The sequence below is a fragment of the Capra hircus genome, chromosome 6 (assembly GCF_001704415.2).
Source record: "Capra hircus breed San Clemente chromosome 6, ASM170441v1, whole genome shotgun sequence".
Classification (NCBI taxonomy): domain Eukaryota; kingdom Metazoa; phylum Chordata; class Mammalia; order Artiodactyla; family Bovidae; genus Capra; species Capra hircus.
The window spans coordinates 81428065-81446743 of record NC_030813.1 but is presented as its reverse complement, the minus strand read 5'-3'; the positions used below and the strand labels follow the sequence as shown (position 1 = coordinate 81446743).

The 18679-nt window shown below is 35.9% G+C and overlaps 1 protein-coding gene across 5 annotated transcripts in view; it reads left to right on the top strand.

Moving 5' to 3' along the window:
- The window catches only part of EPHA5 (EPH receptor A5), a 411524-nt gene extending 406573 nt beyond the window's left edge, over positions 1-4951 (top strand). For all 5 annotated transcript variants that reach the window (XM_018049506.1, XM_018049505.1, XM_018049503.1 and 2 more), the window contains one exon: positions 348-4951. In XM_018049506.1, coding sequence (XP_017904995.1) covers positions 348-453 — 106 coding nt within the window. In that variant the 3' untranslated portion in view covers positions 454-4951. The remainder of the gene's footprint in view (positions 1-347) is intronic.

The following is an 18679-nucleotide window of genomic DNA, read 5'->3' as shown; positions in this document are numbered from 1 at the left end:
AACCATGCAATGAAATTGTACCCTTTAATTTAAATATTTATTGTAAACATGTGCAAATTTGTTTTTTCCCTGCTCTGTGCCATCTGAAAAATCATCCAAAAGGGGAGGGCAAATATTATATTTATATATATATATATAACTTCTTGTTGTAAATATTTTTTGACTGCAAATAGATTTTAAGGTACAATTTTAGAGCCTGCATTTGAAAATTGGACCCCATATATCTAAATTGGGACTGTAACCTAATTAGCTTCTGCAAAAGGTTTGCCTCTTTGCCAACATGAGGTATTGTGCTGTGCTACAAACTGAGTCAATACATACATCCAATGTGTGCTTTCTTCATGCAGGGATTTAAGACGGCTTGGAGTGACTCTTGTTGGTCACCAGAAGAAGATTATGAACAGCCTTCAAGAAATGAAGGTGCAGCTGGTCAACGGGATGGTGCCATTGTAACTTCAGTTTATTGTCACTTCGTCAAGTGAATGACTCTGCACTTTGTAAACAAGCTCTGAGATTTATTTTAACAAAAAACAAAGGGGAAAAAGGGAAAATTCAATGATTTTTAAACATTAAGAGAGCATTTGTTTCAGCCACAAAATTTGTAATCAGTGTTTTACTAAAATCTCTTTCTCTTCCTCTTGGTGTCTTCATTTTTCATGAAGCAAATATAACCTGCATGGAATAAGAACATGAAGTTTAAACACTATCTTGTATTACGACAACAAAATCCTTCTCCCTACTTAATACAAAATTTTATACATGAAATATATAACTATATATAGCACCTTTTTAGACTGAATGAAGGCAGCCCCTTTCAAAACTTCCAGGAATCTACTTGAAAGGAAAGTTTGATAGCCATCTGTAGGCTAACAAAAGCTGCAATTTACTGACGTTTACTTCAAGTCTTAATTGTCTACATAAGTGTATTGAAGAGCAATATGGTTAGATAATTTCTAAATAGATCTCTTCTTTTGTAATTTTAAATGCTGTTACACAGCGTTAAGTTATAGAAACTAGTGTATAAACATGTTGCTTGATCAAGACAAGTACAATACAGGGTGTATATTTATTTTTCTGTGTTATAAAGTTTACTTTTAGTTGCTCTTCTAGATACTACTAGGTAATAAATGTGTATATACTGTATAATTTGCTGTATACCCAGGAATCAATTTAAGTTGGAGCTTTGTGTGTGTGTGGCTTGCTTGTGTGTATTACCATTCAGCTTTCATTGTTAATAATATTTTAATTTTAGCAACATTCAGGAACAAGCATTCCAGGGTATATTAGAAATAGGAGAAATAGGGAAGCGGTAAAACAAAATCTAACACAAGCTTGTGTCTTTTTTCCTCTCATGTATCCAAAAGCTACTAAATCTCTCTATTCAATAACAGGAAATGTCTATAAGACTAAATCCCCTTTGGTGTTTTAAAAACATTTTGTGATATCTGTGACAATGCAGTTCTTCTAGCCATTAATCTTGCACCCCTGTATGAAATTTCACCTTTCTGAGTCCCAGAAAATATCTTGTCAAGCAAAGTTGACACCAAAGGGCACATTTTCAGCAGGATGTAGAAGGATTTAACTGTGCAGACTTCTGTTAATATTGTTAAATCCAGCACATAGCACCAAGCATTACTCCTAAGTGTTAATCCTTTGTAACCATTTCCTTTGTAGCCTGGCTCTAGAAATTTTGATATTAAAGCAGAAATGGAATGATGTCAAATATATCCATATTTTTTTTTTCCTTTTAGAATTTTCTCTATGGCAAGACTTGACCAGTTTTATTTGTTGATGGCTGCTTTATCCTTTGGTAATTTTATCTTGTATTCAGTTACATTGAATTGATCTTGAGGAGCCAATCTAATGTGCTATTCAATTGGCCTTATTAAGAAATATAAAATGTCCTATGTACATGCTATGTACCAAACTTGGTGAAGAGTGATATTTGTGCTATAATACAAATTAAACCATTTATTAGAACCTGAACAAAACTGAGCTCCTTGGTGAAATAACCAAGTTCTTTTGTATTATTATACTTTATAAATCATGAAATGAAATGATTATTCAAGAAGCACAGCATTTAAACAAAATACAGCCTACTTCAGATTGTCAAAAGCAATAGTGTATTGGAGTAGCCTGGATTTGTGACATCCATAAGGAACATACTTGAATTATATTGTCAGTATTCCCTCTCTCTTTCCCAAACACCTGTTTCAGTCAAAAGTTAGCATGTATAGGAATAAATTCTTCCTTTTACCCTACCCACCTTCACTTAAGTAGCTCTTTGCTAAAAAACATACAGAGGAAAAGGGAGAGAGTTTTAAACAATTTCAAATGATATATTGAGTCCTGTCAAATAGAGCTATAATACTTTATAGGTATATATTATACCATGGGTCCACACAAACTATGCTTAATTATTTTAGTTTAGTGAAATTTCTGAAGAAACTAGAGATGGATACAACTTTGTCTTGATGAAATCACAAGTAAGCAGGCATCACTTTTATGACAGATGCATTTGTTCATTTCAGGAAAAATAGTAAACTAATTCCTTTAGTACAAAATAATCAGAGATTATGTTGCACTTACTGAGTTTTGTAAAACCAACCTAATCTAAGTGATAAAGTAACAATTGAGAGACTTCAAGTAAGAATAGATTTGTTTATTTAAAAGGTAAACTACCATAAATTAAATTTGATGGACTGGCCACAGTTACTTATACATAACAAATATATTTAAATTGTTACAGCTTTATGTGTTCAAAGATGATTGCAAGGTCAGGATGGAGTGTATCTAAGTGATTGGAATTTGACATTTTAATGAAGGTTTTCTCTTTTTCATAAGAAAATATTTTAAATTAATTTTAATTAAATTTATTTGCTTCTTTTGCCACCTTGATGTATATTTTCAAAAGTAAATTGAGATGAAAGTTAAATAAACACATAGCTTTCATCCCTATCTCACTTTGGTTGAGATTTTCTAAGGAATGTCAATATGATTTTATATGATGTACTTCTCCTTAAAAAAGAGGAAATAATTTATTTCTAAAATATTTGTTCACCACTGGATATGTCACCAATTGGGAAGTGCCAATCTCATCTATAAATGTGAGAAGTGGAACAAGGAGAGAAGCAGCTTTTGTGAAATACAGTGAGGCAGTAACCCAGGGCAAGGTTTGACAAATCTTAATTGTGTGATTTCTTATCCTTTTGGTTAATATTGTCACCCAGCAGACAACCAAAAGTAAAACACAGATTCAGTAATTTTAGTACATGAGATAGATTTGTCAAATTAAACATAATGTTATTTTAATAATAGCAATACCTTTAGACCATAAGTCTTTCTCAGTATTTAACTTTGAAAAAGGTGTACAAGCAGAAAATAATTTTCAACTTACTGATATCTATTGAAGTCACTCAATGACTGCTTTTATCAGTCATAATTTGTTTTCTAATCTTGCCATTTGCTCGCATGTAAAAATGACATACTCAGTTTCTCTACTTGACCATTGAAAATGTATGCATTGTATGTTAAAAGGTAAAAATTTTGATTGTCCCATTTAAAAAAATTTAATGTGCCTGTGTTTTATTTCTTGTGTTTTAATCACCAAGTCAGTATTCTGAAGTTGTAGAATTATTCTGAAGTTGTAGTAGTAAAAATTATATTCTAACATTCTATCTAAACTTACATGTGATCAGTATTGTTAGTTTTAGAGTTGCCAAAACAATACAGAACAACCTTAACTCAGTTTGTAAGAGTTCTAACCAGTGCACAATGGTGAAGAAATAGTTTCCTATCTCAAGTTTAAATGGAAAATTAATATCATTGAGCACTTAATTTGTTTGCATGTCTGCTATTTAATCTCCACGTGAAAGTTAAAAGATTTTTTTTTAAAACACAACTCCCATGTAAAATGGGCTCTCAGAAGCACAAGCAGAGATACTTACCTATGGAAGACATTTTTTTTTACTATAATCGTGCATTGGATGGCAAATGCCAGTTGAGTCAGATGTTAGAAATTTACTAGATTATGATGTTCCATAGTAGAATAAGACTCTTTTCTCATTTTGTTCTTTCTAAGAATAAGAAAAAAGAAGGCTAAGTATGATAGCAAACTGTCTTTGCTTATGTCCTGCCAGATGTGTAACCTCAAAATAAAAGTAGGTACAATAAGATGATGATGATGATAATGAATAAACAAAGTGCTAGTTTTATTTGGAATTAATAACTAGAATAAGTCATCATTTTTTCAACTCTGTAGCACAGCTGGTTACATTGAATATTTTCTCTATTATGCTGTTAATTATATAGTAATGTATCAAAGAAGAAATAGATAAGAACTTTCATTTCTTGTTGATTTATGAAAAAGTCTTTTTACACATAGATGATTGAATGTTCTTGTTCAGAATAACCACATAATTATTGCTTGGGAAAAGACACCAATTCTTTTTTAAAAAGAGTCTTTTATAATAATCAAAATCAAATGTCATTTCTTTCTTCTAAACGTAAATGAAAAAAGTTGATGGTGGTAAAATACGTCATGTTTATTCAGGCTGGGCTGTCTTAATAGTAGAAGTCTCAGTGATCAACATATTTGTTCTTCTTTAGACTGCTGTTAGCTTTACAATTAATTATTTTTAAAAAGTGTGTAAATTTAATTTATAATAGTCTGAGAAATAAAACTTAGACTCAGTCATTTGTTAATATGTTTATTTTAATGTTTTAGTTTCAGGCAGATTATAAGCAACTGTATAGATTTATTTTATTCTGTGTTAGGCACTGGGATTGCTCAAATCCATGCCTCAGCATTAATTCAAGGAAGAACTAGCATTTCTGTATTTTTTTTTCTCCATTTGAAGTTCTCTGTGCGTTTGGTTTGTGTACATGTTTTTTGTAGTGTAAGATACAAAATTTTATATTTTTTCAGAAAATAAAAAACCCTTTGAATACAGTTAATTCCAATTGTCATGCTTAACCCTCCCCCAAAAGACTTTAAACTTGCAGTCTTTGTATAATGATTTCAGTTCCTTCTGATAAACATGTTGGGGTTTCTTATGCTAAATATTAAAATGCAATCAGCATCCATTCCCTCAAAGACATATTCATGAATCTTTGCATTCAAATATATTTTGCAACTAGAGTTTGACACTGAGATTATTGTACATGAACATAATTATGTGAAACCTAATTAGAAGTTTGTGACAGTGTTATACAACTGTAGTAAAAAAAAGGCAGAAAACTGTGTACTATTTGAAAAAAGACTTTTTGATGCCTTTCTCATCAACAAGCATGTGCTTATGGCATAGGGTGGAGGCGTTGTATTCTTACAGGACTGTCATTAAATGCAAATACTCTCTTCTTCTCTGTGTATTGTATCATACTGGTCTCCCTCTGTAAAGAGCATAGCAAACAATCTACTGTATTCAAGGGAATGAATCATATTTGTATTTGGTTTGCATTTACATTCATAAAAGGTAACATCACCATGCCTGTGGAAATAATCCCTAACCCTTTTGCCTGTGCAAAAAAAAAAAAAAAAAAAAAAAATCACTATGATAAGGGATAACATTTGATATTTGCTTTACTCTCATGTGAAGACTATGAGTACTTTCTCAGCAAGTAGTCTAGTCTTGTTCTTGCTGTGCTATGGAGGTATAAAGATCTTGTGATAAAAGAAATTTTCCCTCAAGTAGACACTCTTAACCAGGTTGAAGTGATGGGGTGGTGATGGAAAGGCTAATTAGCATATAATAAGAATGCACTATTTTGTATTAAAAAATTTTACTTACCTTTAAGGTACGTGTTATTGTCTCTGCTTTACTGATAAGGAAACAATGACTCAAACCAGTTAAGAAATTACCCAAGGTATGACTTCTCTTCAAAGACAGGATGGAACCCACATTTATTTGAGACCAAACCCATGTACTGATAGTTTCTACCACACTATTCTGATTCCACATTGTGCCATGTACATAATGGATTAATTTGAGCCAACCTGCTAATTTAACTGATGCCACAACTAAAGGTTAGTGATAAAAAATAATGTTCACACTTTTCAAAGCAAAATGTAAACCTTGGCTGGAAACCAAATGAATCTGATGGGTTACATTTCTAACATACTCAGTTTTTAGAATAAGCTAGACCTTGGGAGTCAAAAAACTTCTTGTTTCTCCTTATTTGTGATTCTTCCACCAAGTAGTAACAATCTAATTCAGTGTATTTTTCTAATATATGTTTTTTTCACCTACAAGCTTAGGAAATTGTAATAAATATATTATACTAAATTCCATCTATGATATCTGAACTTCCCTATAAAACGTTGAAGTCTACGGGTGATTTACTGCCAAATTGTTACAACCAAAAGTAAAATAAGTTGATATTTCTGAAAATCCACAATAGCCAAATTTAGAAGAGTTTTATATAAAATAGTAAATGTATTTGCTTGAACTTAGCACCTAAAATTAATAAATTTGGATAAAGTTGGCAGAAATGCTAAAATATAAATGACTGTTTTCATAGCAATAGTTTTTAAGCCATCCCTCCAATTTTTAATAGCTATGACAAATACAAATATGTTGGGATTATTAATTTCAATTTGAGGTTTCTTAGTAATCCTAAATTTCCAGAAAGTAAAACTCTTCATTCAATGCTCACAACACTTCTTTGAGACATTTATTCTGTTTCACTTTTGATCAAAGGCAGAAATGGAGCCTTTGCAAGGTTAAGTGATTTTAATCCAGATCACATAATATATCCCTTCTCTCTTTTAAAGTTAATCTCTTTGCCCCTGAATTTCAGATGATGCTCTCCTGCATATTTTTTGAATCTGTTCCATCCATTGGTCCTGCTCTTGAATATCCTTAGCTGCCAGTCTCGCTTTTACTTCATCTTCTATGTCACTGTGAGGGAGTACATAACACTGTGGTTGTCTGGAGCCAGCATGTTATAACCCGATCTGTCACTTAAGAATTGTGTGAACTCAGGCAAATCATTTCATCTCCCTGCCTTCAGGCATCTCAACTATTAATGAGGAAATAACTGTTAAAATAACCCAAGAATATTGAAATAGAGAGTGAATGTAGTATCTGTTATGCAATAATGCTTCAGTAAATATTATGCATCTTTATATATCCTACCCTATAATCCCTTCACTATCAAGACATACGAGAATAACCTTAACTTTCTTATCTCTTCCTCTAATTTCACTGTAATTGTTGCTTTCATTCAATATTTGTTTTAACCTAAAATTATCAAAACTTTCAAGCATATAAAATTTGATAAAAGTTTAATAAATTCACTTGCCATGTAAACTAGCTTCACTTATTATAAACTCAATGTCTATCTTGTTTTGTATGTAACTTCACTCTCTCTCTCCTATATTAAAAAAAAGGAAGCATGGAAGTTATATCATTTCATAAATATTTCAGTGTGCAGGTCTACAATAAAGAGATTATTTTAAATATATAATCATAATACTATTATCATACCTAAAGTTTCATAACATTTTCAAATATCCAATCAGTATTCCCATTTTTTTCATACCTTTTACTTACAGTTTCCTTAACTGTAAGTCAGTATCCAAATGTTCCCTTTGTTTCCTGTAAATTGGCAGTTGGACTTACAGATTGAGGAGAATCAAACTCAGATTTGATTTTTTTAAAGAATGCATCATAGATTTCATGTGCTTGTATTACTACACTTTTTTGCATTTTCATACCATTCATGAGGGTCTTTAGGCAAGAATAATGGAGTAGGTTGCCATTTCCTCCTCCAGTGGATCAAATTTTGTCAGGACTCATCATAGTCAATAAGAGTCTGAAACGCAGTACTTGGGTACAAACTCAAAAATAACAGACTTCAACATCCTAGTAATCGAAGTCTATACCCCAACCAATGTTGCTGAAGAAGGTGAAGTTGGCTGATTCTATGAAGACCTACCAGACTTTCTAGAACTAACACTAAAAAAGTGGTCCTCCTCATCATAAAGGACTGGAATGCAAAGGTAGGAAGTCAAGAGAGACATGGAGTAACAGGCAAATTTGATCTTGGAATACAAAATAAAGCAGGTCAAAGGCTAGCAGAGTTTTGTCAAGAAAACATGCTTCTTATTGCAAACACCCTTTTCCAACAACACAAGAGATGACTCTATACATGGGCATCACCAGACGGTCAATATCAAAATCAGATTATTGTGTTCTTTGCACCCAAATTTGGAGAAGACTACATGTCAGCAAAAACATGACCTGGAGCTGATTATGGCTCAGATAATTAACTCCTTATTGCAAATTAGGCTTAAACTGAAGAAAGTAGGGAAACCAATAGGCCATTGAGGTATGACCTAAATCAAATCCCTTGTGATTATACAGTGGAAGCGAGGAATAGCTTCAAGGGAATGGATCCGGTAGACAGAGTGCCTGAAGAACTATGGATGGAGGCTTGCAACATTGTACAGAAGGCAGTGACCAAAACCATCCCCAAGAAAAAGAAATGCAAGAAGGGAAAGTACTTGCCTGAGGAGACTTTACAAATAGCTGAGAAGAGAAGAGAAGTGAAAAGCAAGAAGGAAAGGGAAAAGAACACCCAACTAAGTGCAGAATTCTGGAGAATAGCAAGGAGAGACAAAAAAGCCTTCTTCAATGAACAATGCAAAGAGATAGAGGAAAACAGTAGAATGGAAAAGACTAGATATCTCTTCAAGAAAATTGGAGATATCAAGGGAGCATTTCATGCAGGGGTGGGCAGACTAAAGGACAGAAATGGTAAAGATCCAACAGAAGCAGAAGATATTAAGAAGAGATGGCAAGAATATGCAGAACAACTGTACAAAAAAGGACTTAATAATGCAGAACCATGATGGTGTGGTCACTAACTTAGAGCCAGACATCCTGGAGTGTGAAGTTAATGGGCCTTAGGAAGTTTTACTATGAACAAAAGTAGTGGAGGTGATGGAGTTCCAGCTGAGCTATTTCAAATCCTAAAAGATGATGCAGTTAAAGTGCTGCACTCAGTATGTCAGCAAATTTGGAAAATGCAACAGTGGCTACAGGACTGGAAAAGGTCAGTTTTAATTCCAATCCCAATGAAGAGCAATGCCAAAGAATATGCAAACTACTGTACAGTTGAGCTCATTTCACAAGCTAGCAAGGTTATGCTCAAAACATTCAACTGAAGCTTCAGCAGTACGTGAACATCTTCCAGATGTATGAGCTAGGTTTAAAAGAGGCAGAAGAACCAGAGATCAAATTTTCAAAATTTGTTGAATCATGGAGAAATCAAAGGAGTTCCAGTAAAACAACTACTTCTGCTTCATTGATAACATTAAAGCATTTGACTGTGAGGATCACAACAAACTGTGGAACATTTTTAGAGATGGGAGTACCAGACCACCTTACCTATCTCCTGAGAAACCTGTATGAAGGTCAAGAAACAACAGTTCAAACAGAACATGTAACAATGGACTGGTTCAAAATTGGGAAAGGCTATATATTTTCAACCTGCTTATTTAATTTGCATGCAGAGTATATCATGGGGAAAGCAGGCCTGGATGAATCACAAGCTGGAATCAAGATTTCAGGGAGAAATATAAAAAACCTCAGATATGCAGATGATACCACTCAAATGGCAGAAAGTGAAAAGGAACTAAAGAGCCTCTTCATGAGTGAAGGAGGAGAATGAAAAAGCTGGCTTGAAACAACATTCAAAAAACTAAGATCATAGCATTCGGTCCCATTGTATGTGCATGCTAAGTAACTTCAGTTGTTTCTCACTCTGTGACTGATGGACTGTAGCCCATCAGGCTCCTCTGTTCATGGGATTCTCCAGGCCAGAATACTGGACTAGGTTGCTATTTTCTACTCCATTCAGCCCCATCACTTCTTGGCAAACAGAAGAGGGAAAAAATGGAAAGAGTGACAGACTTTTTTTTCCCCCATTGGGCTTCAAAATCACTGTCCCTGTGAATGATGACTGCAGTCATGAAATTTAAATCACTTGTTCCTTAGGAGGAAAACTATGACAAACCTAGACAGCATATTAAAAAACAAAAACATCACTTTGCCAACAAAGGTCCATATAGTCAAAGTTATAGTTTTTCCAGTAGTCATGTACAGATGTGAGAGCTGAACCAAAAAGAAGTTTCAGCACTGAAAAATTGATGCTTTTGAATTGTGGTGCTAGAGAAGACTCTTAAGAGTCCCTTGGATTGAAAGGAGATCAAAGCAGTCAATCCTAAAGGAAATCAACCCTGAATATTTACTGGAAGGACTGTTGCTAAAGCTACAATATTTTGGCCACTTGATGTGAAGAGTCAACTCCTTAGAAAATACTCTGATGCTGGGAAAGATGGATGGCAGGAGGAGAAGGGGGTGACAGGGGATGCCATTGTTGGATGGCATCATCAACTGAATGGACATGAGTTTGAGCAAACTCCAACAGATAGTGAAGGACAGGGAAGCCCAATGTGCTGTAGTCCATGGGGTTACAAAGAGTCAGATTATTTTCATCATTCTTTCTTTATGTAATTGCTCAATACCTGTATACAGATTAATTTTCCTTCATTAATATTTGATTCTTCTGAGCTAGAGTTAGCATAGATAAAGCAGAATAGTGTATTAGTGTTGTTTTCCCTGTCATTACTTAAAAGTGATCAAGTGCTCAAACATCCCCCCTATGGCCCTTGGGCCTGATGCAATATTTTACTGACATTCTTTCCTCAACCCGTCTATTCTTATCTTGAGTAATGTCACAAAAATATTAAGACCTTTTTTATTTCATGTCCAACTTAAGTGCCCTCCCTTTTTTGGCATCTAAGATCTCAATATTTCTTGTTTGTTTACATTTCTAGCTAATTATTTTCAATCCTTTCCACTACATTTTATTATTCTACCTTCCTTTTATTCATAATTACTGAAATTATGAGTACTCTTCCCATCTCATGCAGTGTGCTTTCCCTTAAAATTTGTATCAACCCACAAGTCCAGTTTTAACATATATGAGAATGGCTTTCCATTCTAAATCTCCAGTACCAGTATTTCTCCAAAAATATAGCTCCATGTAGATAAATTTCTACTAAACCCAATTGACTGCAATGTGTGCCTTTAAAATCAGCATATCCCAAACTGACTTCCTTACCTTCCACACACCTTGTATCTTGTTCCATACTCACACTAAAAGATAACCTCCTAATACACAGTTAACAAAGTAGATATCTAAAGTTTATGTTTTTAAATTTTCTTTACCCTCGCTTCCATCTAAAACTTGTAAAATTTTATTAGTTTCACATTAAATATGTTTCTCAGATATATTACCAGCAAATATAGAAAAATAAGAAAAAAGTCAAAGATAACAATGAGTAGGAAACATAGCCTAGAAAATTAAATACACTCCCGAATATGTGAGCATGGAATCCTTTTAGCTGGTAGTAATTATTACTACTACTACATGATAATTGCAAGAGTGCATTGTCATCTGTGAGAACATGTCTCAAGTTAAACATAAGAATGCTATATTTTCTCAACCATTGTTACTATAGGCAAGCAATGACAAGACCGTATCCACTCTGGGTTTACACTGCCTCAGTGCATTGTATCTGAATAATGATCCATCTATATGCATGCTTACTTTTTCTGGGAACCAATGCAATAGCACAATTACAATGCAGCCTCATGCAGTCAGATGGTCCCTAAGACAGATAAGAATGAATTACTCAAATCTATTCTCTTTGAAATATGTATCGTATGTTATTATTTTCTGATACTTAAGATACGGCCCTAAAATAAGTTGCTGAATAAGATGTTAAAACAAAAGTTACTACCCTGGCAAATGTGTCATCCAATATTAAAAGTTATAGAGTTCTTCAAATATTCTTAGCCAAGGAAGGCAATGATATTCTGAGAAAAAGAAACATGTAACAAGTAGCTATTGATGGAGTGAGCGTCTGATTAGAAATGAGCCCATCAGGACAATGCATCAACCCTAAGGAACTGAGGGGAAAACGCCAAGGCCAGAAAATAAGACTGAAAATCCAGAAAACATTCTGCATGTGCATGCCCTGCCCTACCCCCAACACACACACATTTTGCTAACCTCTAAGAATACTATCTTATAGATGGAAAAGAGAACTATAAAGATAGAAGTGCATATGTATAGGACTTAGAAAAGTAAAGAATACATGAAATGAAGAAAAAACATATGGTAATTTTGCATAGATATTTCTGAAAAAAATAACCTAGAACCAAAGTTCTTAAAAGAGATATTATTAACCTTTTTAATATTGTTTAATACTTATGAAGGATAGCCTCAGGGAAGTTGGAAAAATCACATAACTTGGAATTTGGAAAGGAGAACTCACAATCATCATTAAATTCTTATGGAGCTACTACCATAAAATCTTTAAAATCATGACTCAGTCATGGAATATCCTCTAGTCAGTGACATCTTGTATTGGTAAGCAAACAATTCATGATAGAGCTTTCCTACTATTTTCATTATTTTTCCAAAGGAGATATTACTTTAGGAGATTAACTTCTTGTGTCTCATGGTCAGTAGATAAAATATATTGATGGTTATAGCTTCATAATGTAGTGGAATCTAAAGATAACATCAATTGATTTCTGTTATGAACTAAATGGAAAACTAAGCAATAGAAAAATTGTACTATGTATCTAAAACTATGGTATTATCATAGAGAACAGCTTTAAAAAAATAGTAAGGAGTCATCCAACTAATAAATTATATGTATGCGAAATGTAATAAGCTTACTTTCACAACAGGATTTTTAGCACAAGTTTATCATCTTGAACCTAAACTCAAGCTTGTCCCTAGCTGCTGGCATCATATGCCTGGATTACTATAATGGCTATCATTCACATGCCTTTTACCTTAAGTGTCATTCCTATTTTTAGACTAGCATTAATATTTTGGCTGATCAAGTAAGTTTTAATTATCTATAGAAATCCCATTTCCCAAACTCATTTATTCATCTTCTCATTTATTTAAGCACCTTTTATGATAGGCACTCATGATCCAGAACATGGGCTCTGGGGTTCTATAGACATAGTGTAAAATCTGGCTTCCTCACTTGCTAGCTGTATGACCTTGGGAAAGTTGGTGTGTACATCTATGCCTCAGCCTCTTCATCTGCAGTAAATACTTGCTGTTGTTGTTGTGTAGACACTAAATTGTGTCCATCTCTGACACCATATGGACTGTAGCTTGCCAGGCCCCTCTGTACATGAGATTTCCCAGGCAAGAATACTGGAATGGGTTGCCATTTCCTTTTCCAGGGGATCTTCCCGATCCAGGGATTGAACTTGTGTCTCCTGCATTGACAGGCAGATTCTGTATCACTGAGCCATATAGACAATAATAAATTTACTTTGAGTATTTCACTCATCTCACACTCTCTGTTCTTGTCACATAGATCTGCAAGTTACTGTCTATCCCAGGATATTTATATTAATACATGCTAATTCCTACACCAGAAACACTCCTTCTCCAAAACTTTGCATGGCTTATTATTCTTATTCTTAAGGACTCTGACTAAATGTCTGCTGAGTTACTCAGCTTGTCTAAAAGTATCACACCATGCCCCATCTTTTTCAAAACACCTTGTAAATATGTATTTATTTTGGTTGCTTGTCTCATTGTTTCTTTATTATTTTTCTTTCCCCCTGGAACATAAGCTCAATAAAAGTAGAAATCTGGTCTCTTTCGGTGACTGCTGTATCCCTACCATCCAGCACAGTTCTTAGAACATCATTGACACAGCCTGAGTCATCAACTCTTCCTCTAGAAGGCTGCCCCAAAGCCTGGTCAAGATGTGTTTATTTCTTACCAGCTTTTGAAGCAAAGTAAGCCCTCATAGCGCTACACATGATGTAGTCCAATGAATGTTAGGCTTTCTACAATAGTGATAATCTTCCCTCAATACAGAAGTGCAAGTTAAATGATAGAGTAATGGAAAGGATGTTTTTCCAATGGTGTTTCCAAGAAAATGGAATAATTGTGGAATCTTTTCAGAGACTAAAGCAGGAACATAGGGAAAGGAGGTAAGTGGTGATTGTATTCAACTGTTGCTGCTGAGGTTATTGTTATTTTTGCTTTTATTTCATGGATAAGATTCATGACCTCAAGAAGCTATGACCTATCGAGTGAGACATAGCAGTAAAGAAATTAAGTACATTAAAGCATAATGTGCACATGAAGTTTTAGGAAGAAATAAAAAATAATCAATCTCTGATGATGAAGAAAAGGCTTCTTTATGGAGTTTACATCCTAGAGATGTATTATCTGGTAGGGTGGCCCCACCCAAGTGTGGCTATTTAACTTTAAATTTGAATTAATTAAAATTAAAAATTTAATTCTTCAATCTCACTAGCCATATTTCAAGTGGCTAGTAGTCATCCTAAGAGATATTGCAGATATGGAATAAGCCTATCATTGCAGAAAGTTCTATTTAACAACACTAATCTGGAGAACAGACAGTCTCATGTGTTATTCTGGGAAAAGAGTGCCTTAGAGAAGGCAAGAGTAGAAAGTCAAAAAAACCAGTTAGGATAGAGATGTAGTAAGTGAAGTAGAAAAGAAATGCTTAAATCAAGGGCATAGTGGTAGTTGTGGGTGCTAATAGAAAGCACCTGTCTGTACCAGCTCTTAGTTGCAACATGTGGGATATAGTTCCCTGACCAGGATTGAACCCCAGACTCCCTGCATTGGGGGCACAGAGTCTTTGTCAATGAACCACCAGGGAAGTTCCAGGAAAGACTTAATTTTAAAATCATTAAAGAGAATTGATAGGACACATGGATGGATTGATGTCATTTGTTTAGGAAAGGAGCAGAATGAGTCCAAAATTTCTGGCTTGCGTAAAGTGCTACTTCCCATGATGAAAATGAATATATCATGTTTCATCCTACAGATCAGGGTGAGCTTCAACAAATCTAGTCTTATTCTAATCTTGATTATTTCTCTGACCAAAAACAGAGACCAACTTTCACTTCTTGTCTGCAGGCCCCTGGATCTCAGCTCTGAGCTCAGTGACTGTTCAAATATGAAAACACTCATTTCCACACAAATATGCATCACCTTGCCATGCAGGGCAGTTACAGTCTACATCTGGAAAAGAACCATTTCTCTGAAAATTAGCGACACAATTTTTATTGACAAAGTGCTGACTCAGAGAGGCATGGACATCAATCTACATTATCAAAAGAACACTAGGCTTAAAAGTGCAAAAACCCATGATTACCTCAAAGATTTCATCTCACAGTTGGTTTGTTTTCTATGTACCTCTGAAAGCTGTGGTACATATACACAATAGAATATTACTCAGCCATTAAAAAGAATACATTTGAATCAGTTCTAATGAGGTGGATGAAACTGGAGCTGATTATACAGAGTGAAGTAAGCCAGAAAGAAAAACATCAATACAGTATACTAACACATATATATGGAATTTAGAAAGATGGTAACGATAACCCTGTATGTGAGACAGCAAAAGAGACACAGATGTATAGAACAGACTTTTGGACTCTGTGGAAGAGGGAGAGGGTGGGATGATTTGGGAGAATGGCATTGAAACATGTATAGTATCATATAAGAAACAAATCGAGTCTAGGTTCAATGCAGGATACAGGATACTTGGGGCTGGTGCCCCAGAGAGATGGGATGGGGAGAGAGGTGGGAGGGGGTTCAGGATTGGGAACTCATGTACACACATGGCAGATTCATGTTGATGTATGGCAAAACCAATACAGTATTGTAAAGTAAAATAAAGTAAAATTTTTTAAAAAGAAATGCAAAAAAAAATTGAAATTAAAAAAAAGAAATAAACTGAGATATCCTTATAATTTTCTTAAAAAAAAAAGAGAGAAAAAAAATTCAATAAAAGGTGGGTGGATGGAGGGATTATGTTCTCCTTTATTTGGAACCACAGTTTTGAAATTATACTTTCATTTCCCCAGCTTCTAGAATTCCCATTAATATCTTGAGAATTCCATTCAAGATTTTGCAATTCCTATAATCAAATTACTAGGAGAGAGATGCTTCTGTGCTCAGTCGCTCAGTCTTGTCCAACTCTTGTGACCCCATGGACTGTAGCCTGCCAGGCTACTCCATCCATGGAATTTTCCAGGCAAGAATACTGGAGTGGATTGCCATTTTCTCCTCCAGGGGATCTTCCCAACCCAGGGATCGAACCCATGTTTCTTGCATCTCCTGCAATGGTAGGCAGTTTCTTTACCACTGAGTCATGTGGGAAGCCCATCAAATTACTATAGCACTGAAGAATGATTGAAGGGTACAGTAGGTGTTCTAGCTGTTCATCTCCGACCCTATCTTAATATACATTCCCTGAAAGAAGTTCCTGAGGTAACATTTTACTAGATTCATTTGTGAGATGGTGCTGCAAAGCAAGAGTGAGGAAAGGGAAAGGAGGAAAAGACAAAATAATAATATGCTGTAGAAACCAAAGACTCCATTTCCACCAGGACCTCTGGGAAGCTTTGACAATGCCTCTTAAAAATGAGCCTCTAGTGGAAAGGCTGCCGATTTGCTCACGATGATTGAAAGTCACCTTTAGGTGCTTCAACATTCAGGAGCTTTCATGCTACACTTGAGCACAGGCTTTGTGAGTTCCTCTGGCTTCAGCAATGGCCCTGAAGCAGAAAAGGAGAGCTATTCAACACACATCAGGTAGGTGTTTTTCCACATGTCGAGACTATTTACTTCAGCTATAGATAAAAATCAGAGTCAGACTAAGGAACATGACAGGACACCATGAGCGTTTACTTCATGCAGTCCAGGCTCTTTCACTGCTCAGATCTACTCAAGCTTCATAGTAATCCTACACCTCAAGACAGAGCCAGCTTTCCTGGCTCGTGACCAGTGCAGTCCTATAAAGCCCATGCTCAGTAAGGCTTGGTACTTGAAGTTTAATGCTTTTTGCAGTTGTCATTTTAAAATTCTTGAAAATGTTAGCTTTGTCCTAGTGTTTAATAAATGAAAGCTAACAGAACAATGAAGCATGGGGGTGAGGGTGTTGGTATGGGCCGATGGCAAGGAGAGTACTTGAATCCTTGGCTCCTGCACTGTCCTACCTCTGAACACCTCCCTGGGAAGGGTGCTAGGCTGCTACTCCTCTTCCACTAGCCCCACAAGTGCCCAGTTTCCATGACCCACTCTGGCCTTAGACCACTGCTACCAGCCCTCCTTTTCCCATAGCAACTATGTCACACCAATGTCGGGGAAGGCCTATATTCTACATCCCTGTTTGACCCTGGAAGCAGCCTGGGCACAGGTGCAGGCAGGATTGGTACTGAGCTGCAGTCCCCACCACGTCTCAGACTTGATCATGACAGTTGCAGTCCTGGTCCTGGCCAGCAGCAGTGTGGCAGGTGACTAGGCGGAGATAAGCCTCTAGCCCATGTAAAACCTTGATACTCTGTGTTTTTCAACAAGGAGGGTGCAGTCTCTTGAAGTTCACTCATTCATCATGGATTGGGGTTGTGAGTCCTTGGAAAAGAGAAATTGACTCCCCCACCCTCATTCTCTACCTGCCCTCCATAGTGTGTTGGTCCTGTCGCTGGCAGAAGGACAAGTCTGACAAACTAAAGACCTTTTGTGTTGAGTTGAGGGGACATCCTGGGCACCTGTGAAGATGTACAATCTCCCTGGGGGGGAGGGGGGACCTCCTTACTGGAAGGAACATGACATTTAGTAGCTAACTTAAAAACCTCTGACTGGTCAAGAAAGAGACTAGAAAGAGGAAGGAAAAAGGTTTTTTTTAAACAATATTTTAGTATCTTTGTGGGAACACGGTTTATTTACAATGTGTTTGTTCCTCAGTTGCTCAGTAGTGTCCAACTCTTTGTGACCCCAATCATAAGTTCCTCTGTCTATGAGATTTCCCAGGCAACAATACTGGAGTGGGGTGTCATTTCCTTCTCCAAGGAATCTTCCTGACCCAAGGATCCAGTCCAAGTCTTTTGGGTCTTCTGAGTTAGGAGATGAAATTTTTCCAACAAGCACCACCTGGGAAGTCCCATATATGTACATGACCTACATGGGGAGGGAAGCTAAAAAAAGAGTGGGTATCATGGCAAATAGATGTGGAAACAGTGGCTGAGTTTATTTTTCTGGGCTCCAAAATCACTGCAGATGGTGACTGCAGCCATGAAATTAAAAGACACTTACTTCTTGGAAGGAAAGTTATGACCAACCTAGATAGCATATTAAAAAGCAGAGACATTACTTTGCCAACAAAGGTCCATCTAGTCAAGGCTATGGTTTTTCCAGTGATCATGTATGGACGTGAGAGTTAGACTGTGAAGAAAGCTAAACACTGAAGAATTGATGCTTTTGAACTGTGGTGTTGGAGAAGACTCTTGAGAGTCTCTTGGACTGCAAGGAGATCCAACCAGTCCATTCTAAAGGAGATCAGTCCTGGGTGTTCATTGGTAGGACTGATGTTGAAGCTGAAACATCAATACTTTGGCCACCTGATGAGAAGAGCTGACTCATTTGAAAACACCCTGATGCTGGGAAAGATTGAGGGCAGGAGGAGAAGGGAACGACAGAGGATGAGATGGTTGGATGGCATCACCAACTCAATGGACATGGGTTTGGGTGGACTCCAGGAGTTGGTGATGGACAGGGAGGCCTGGCGTGCTGCGGTTCACAG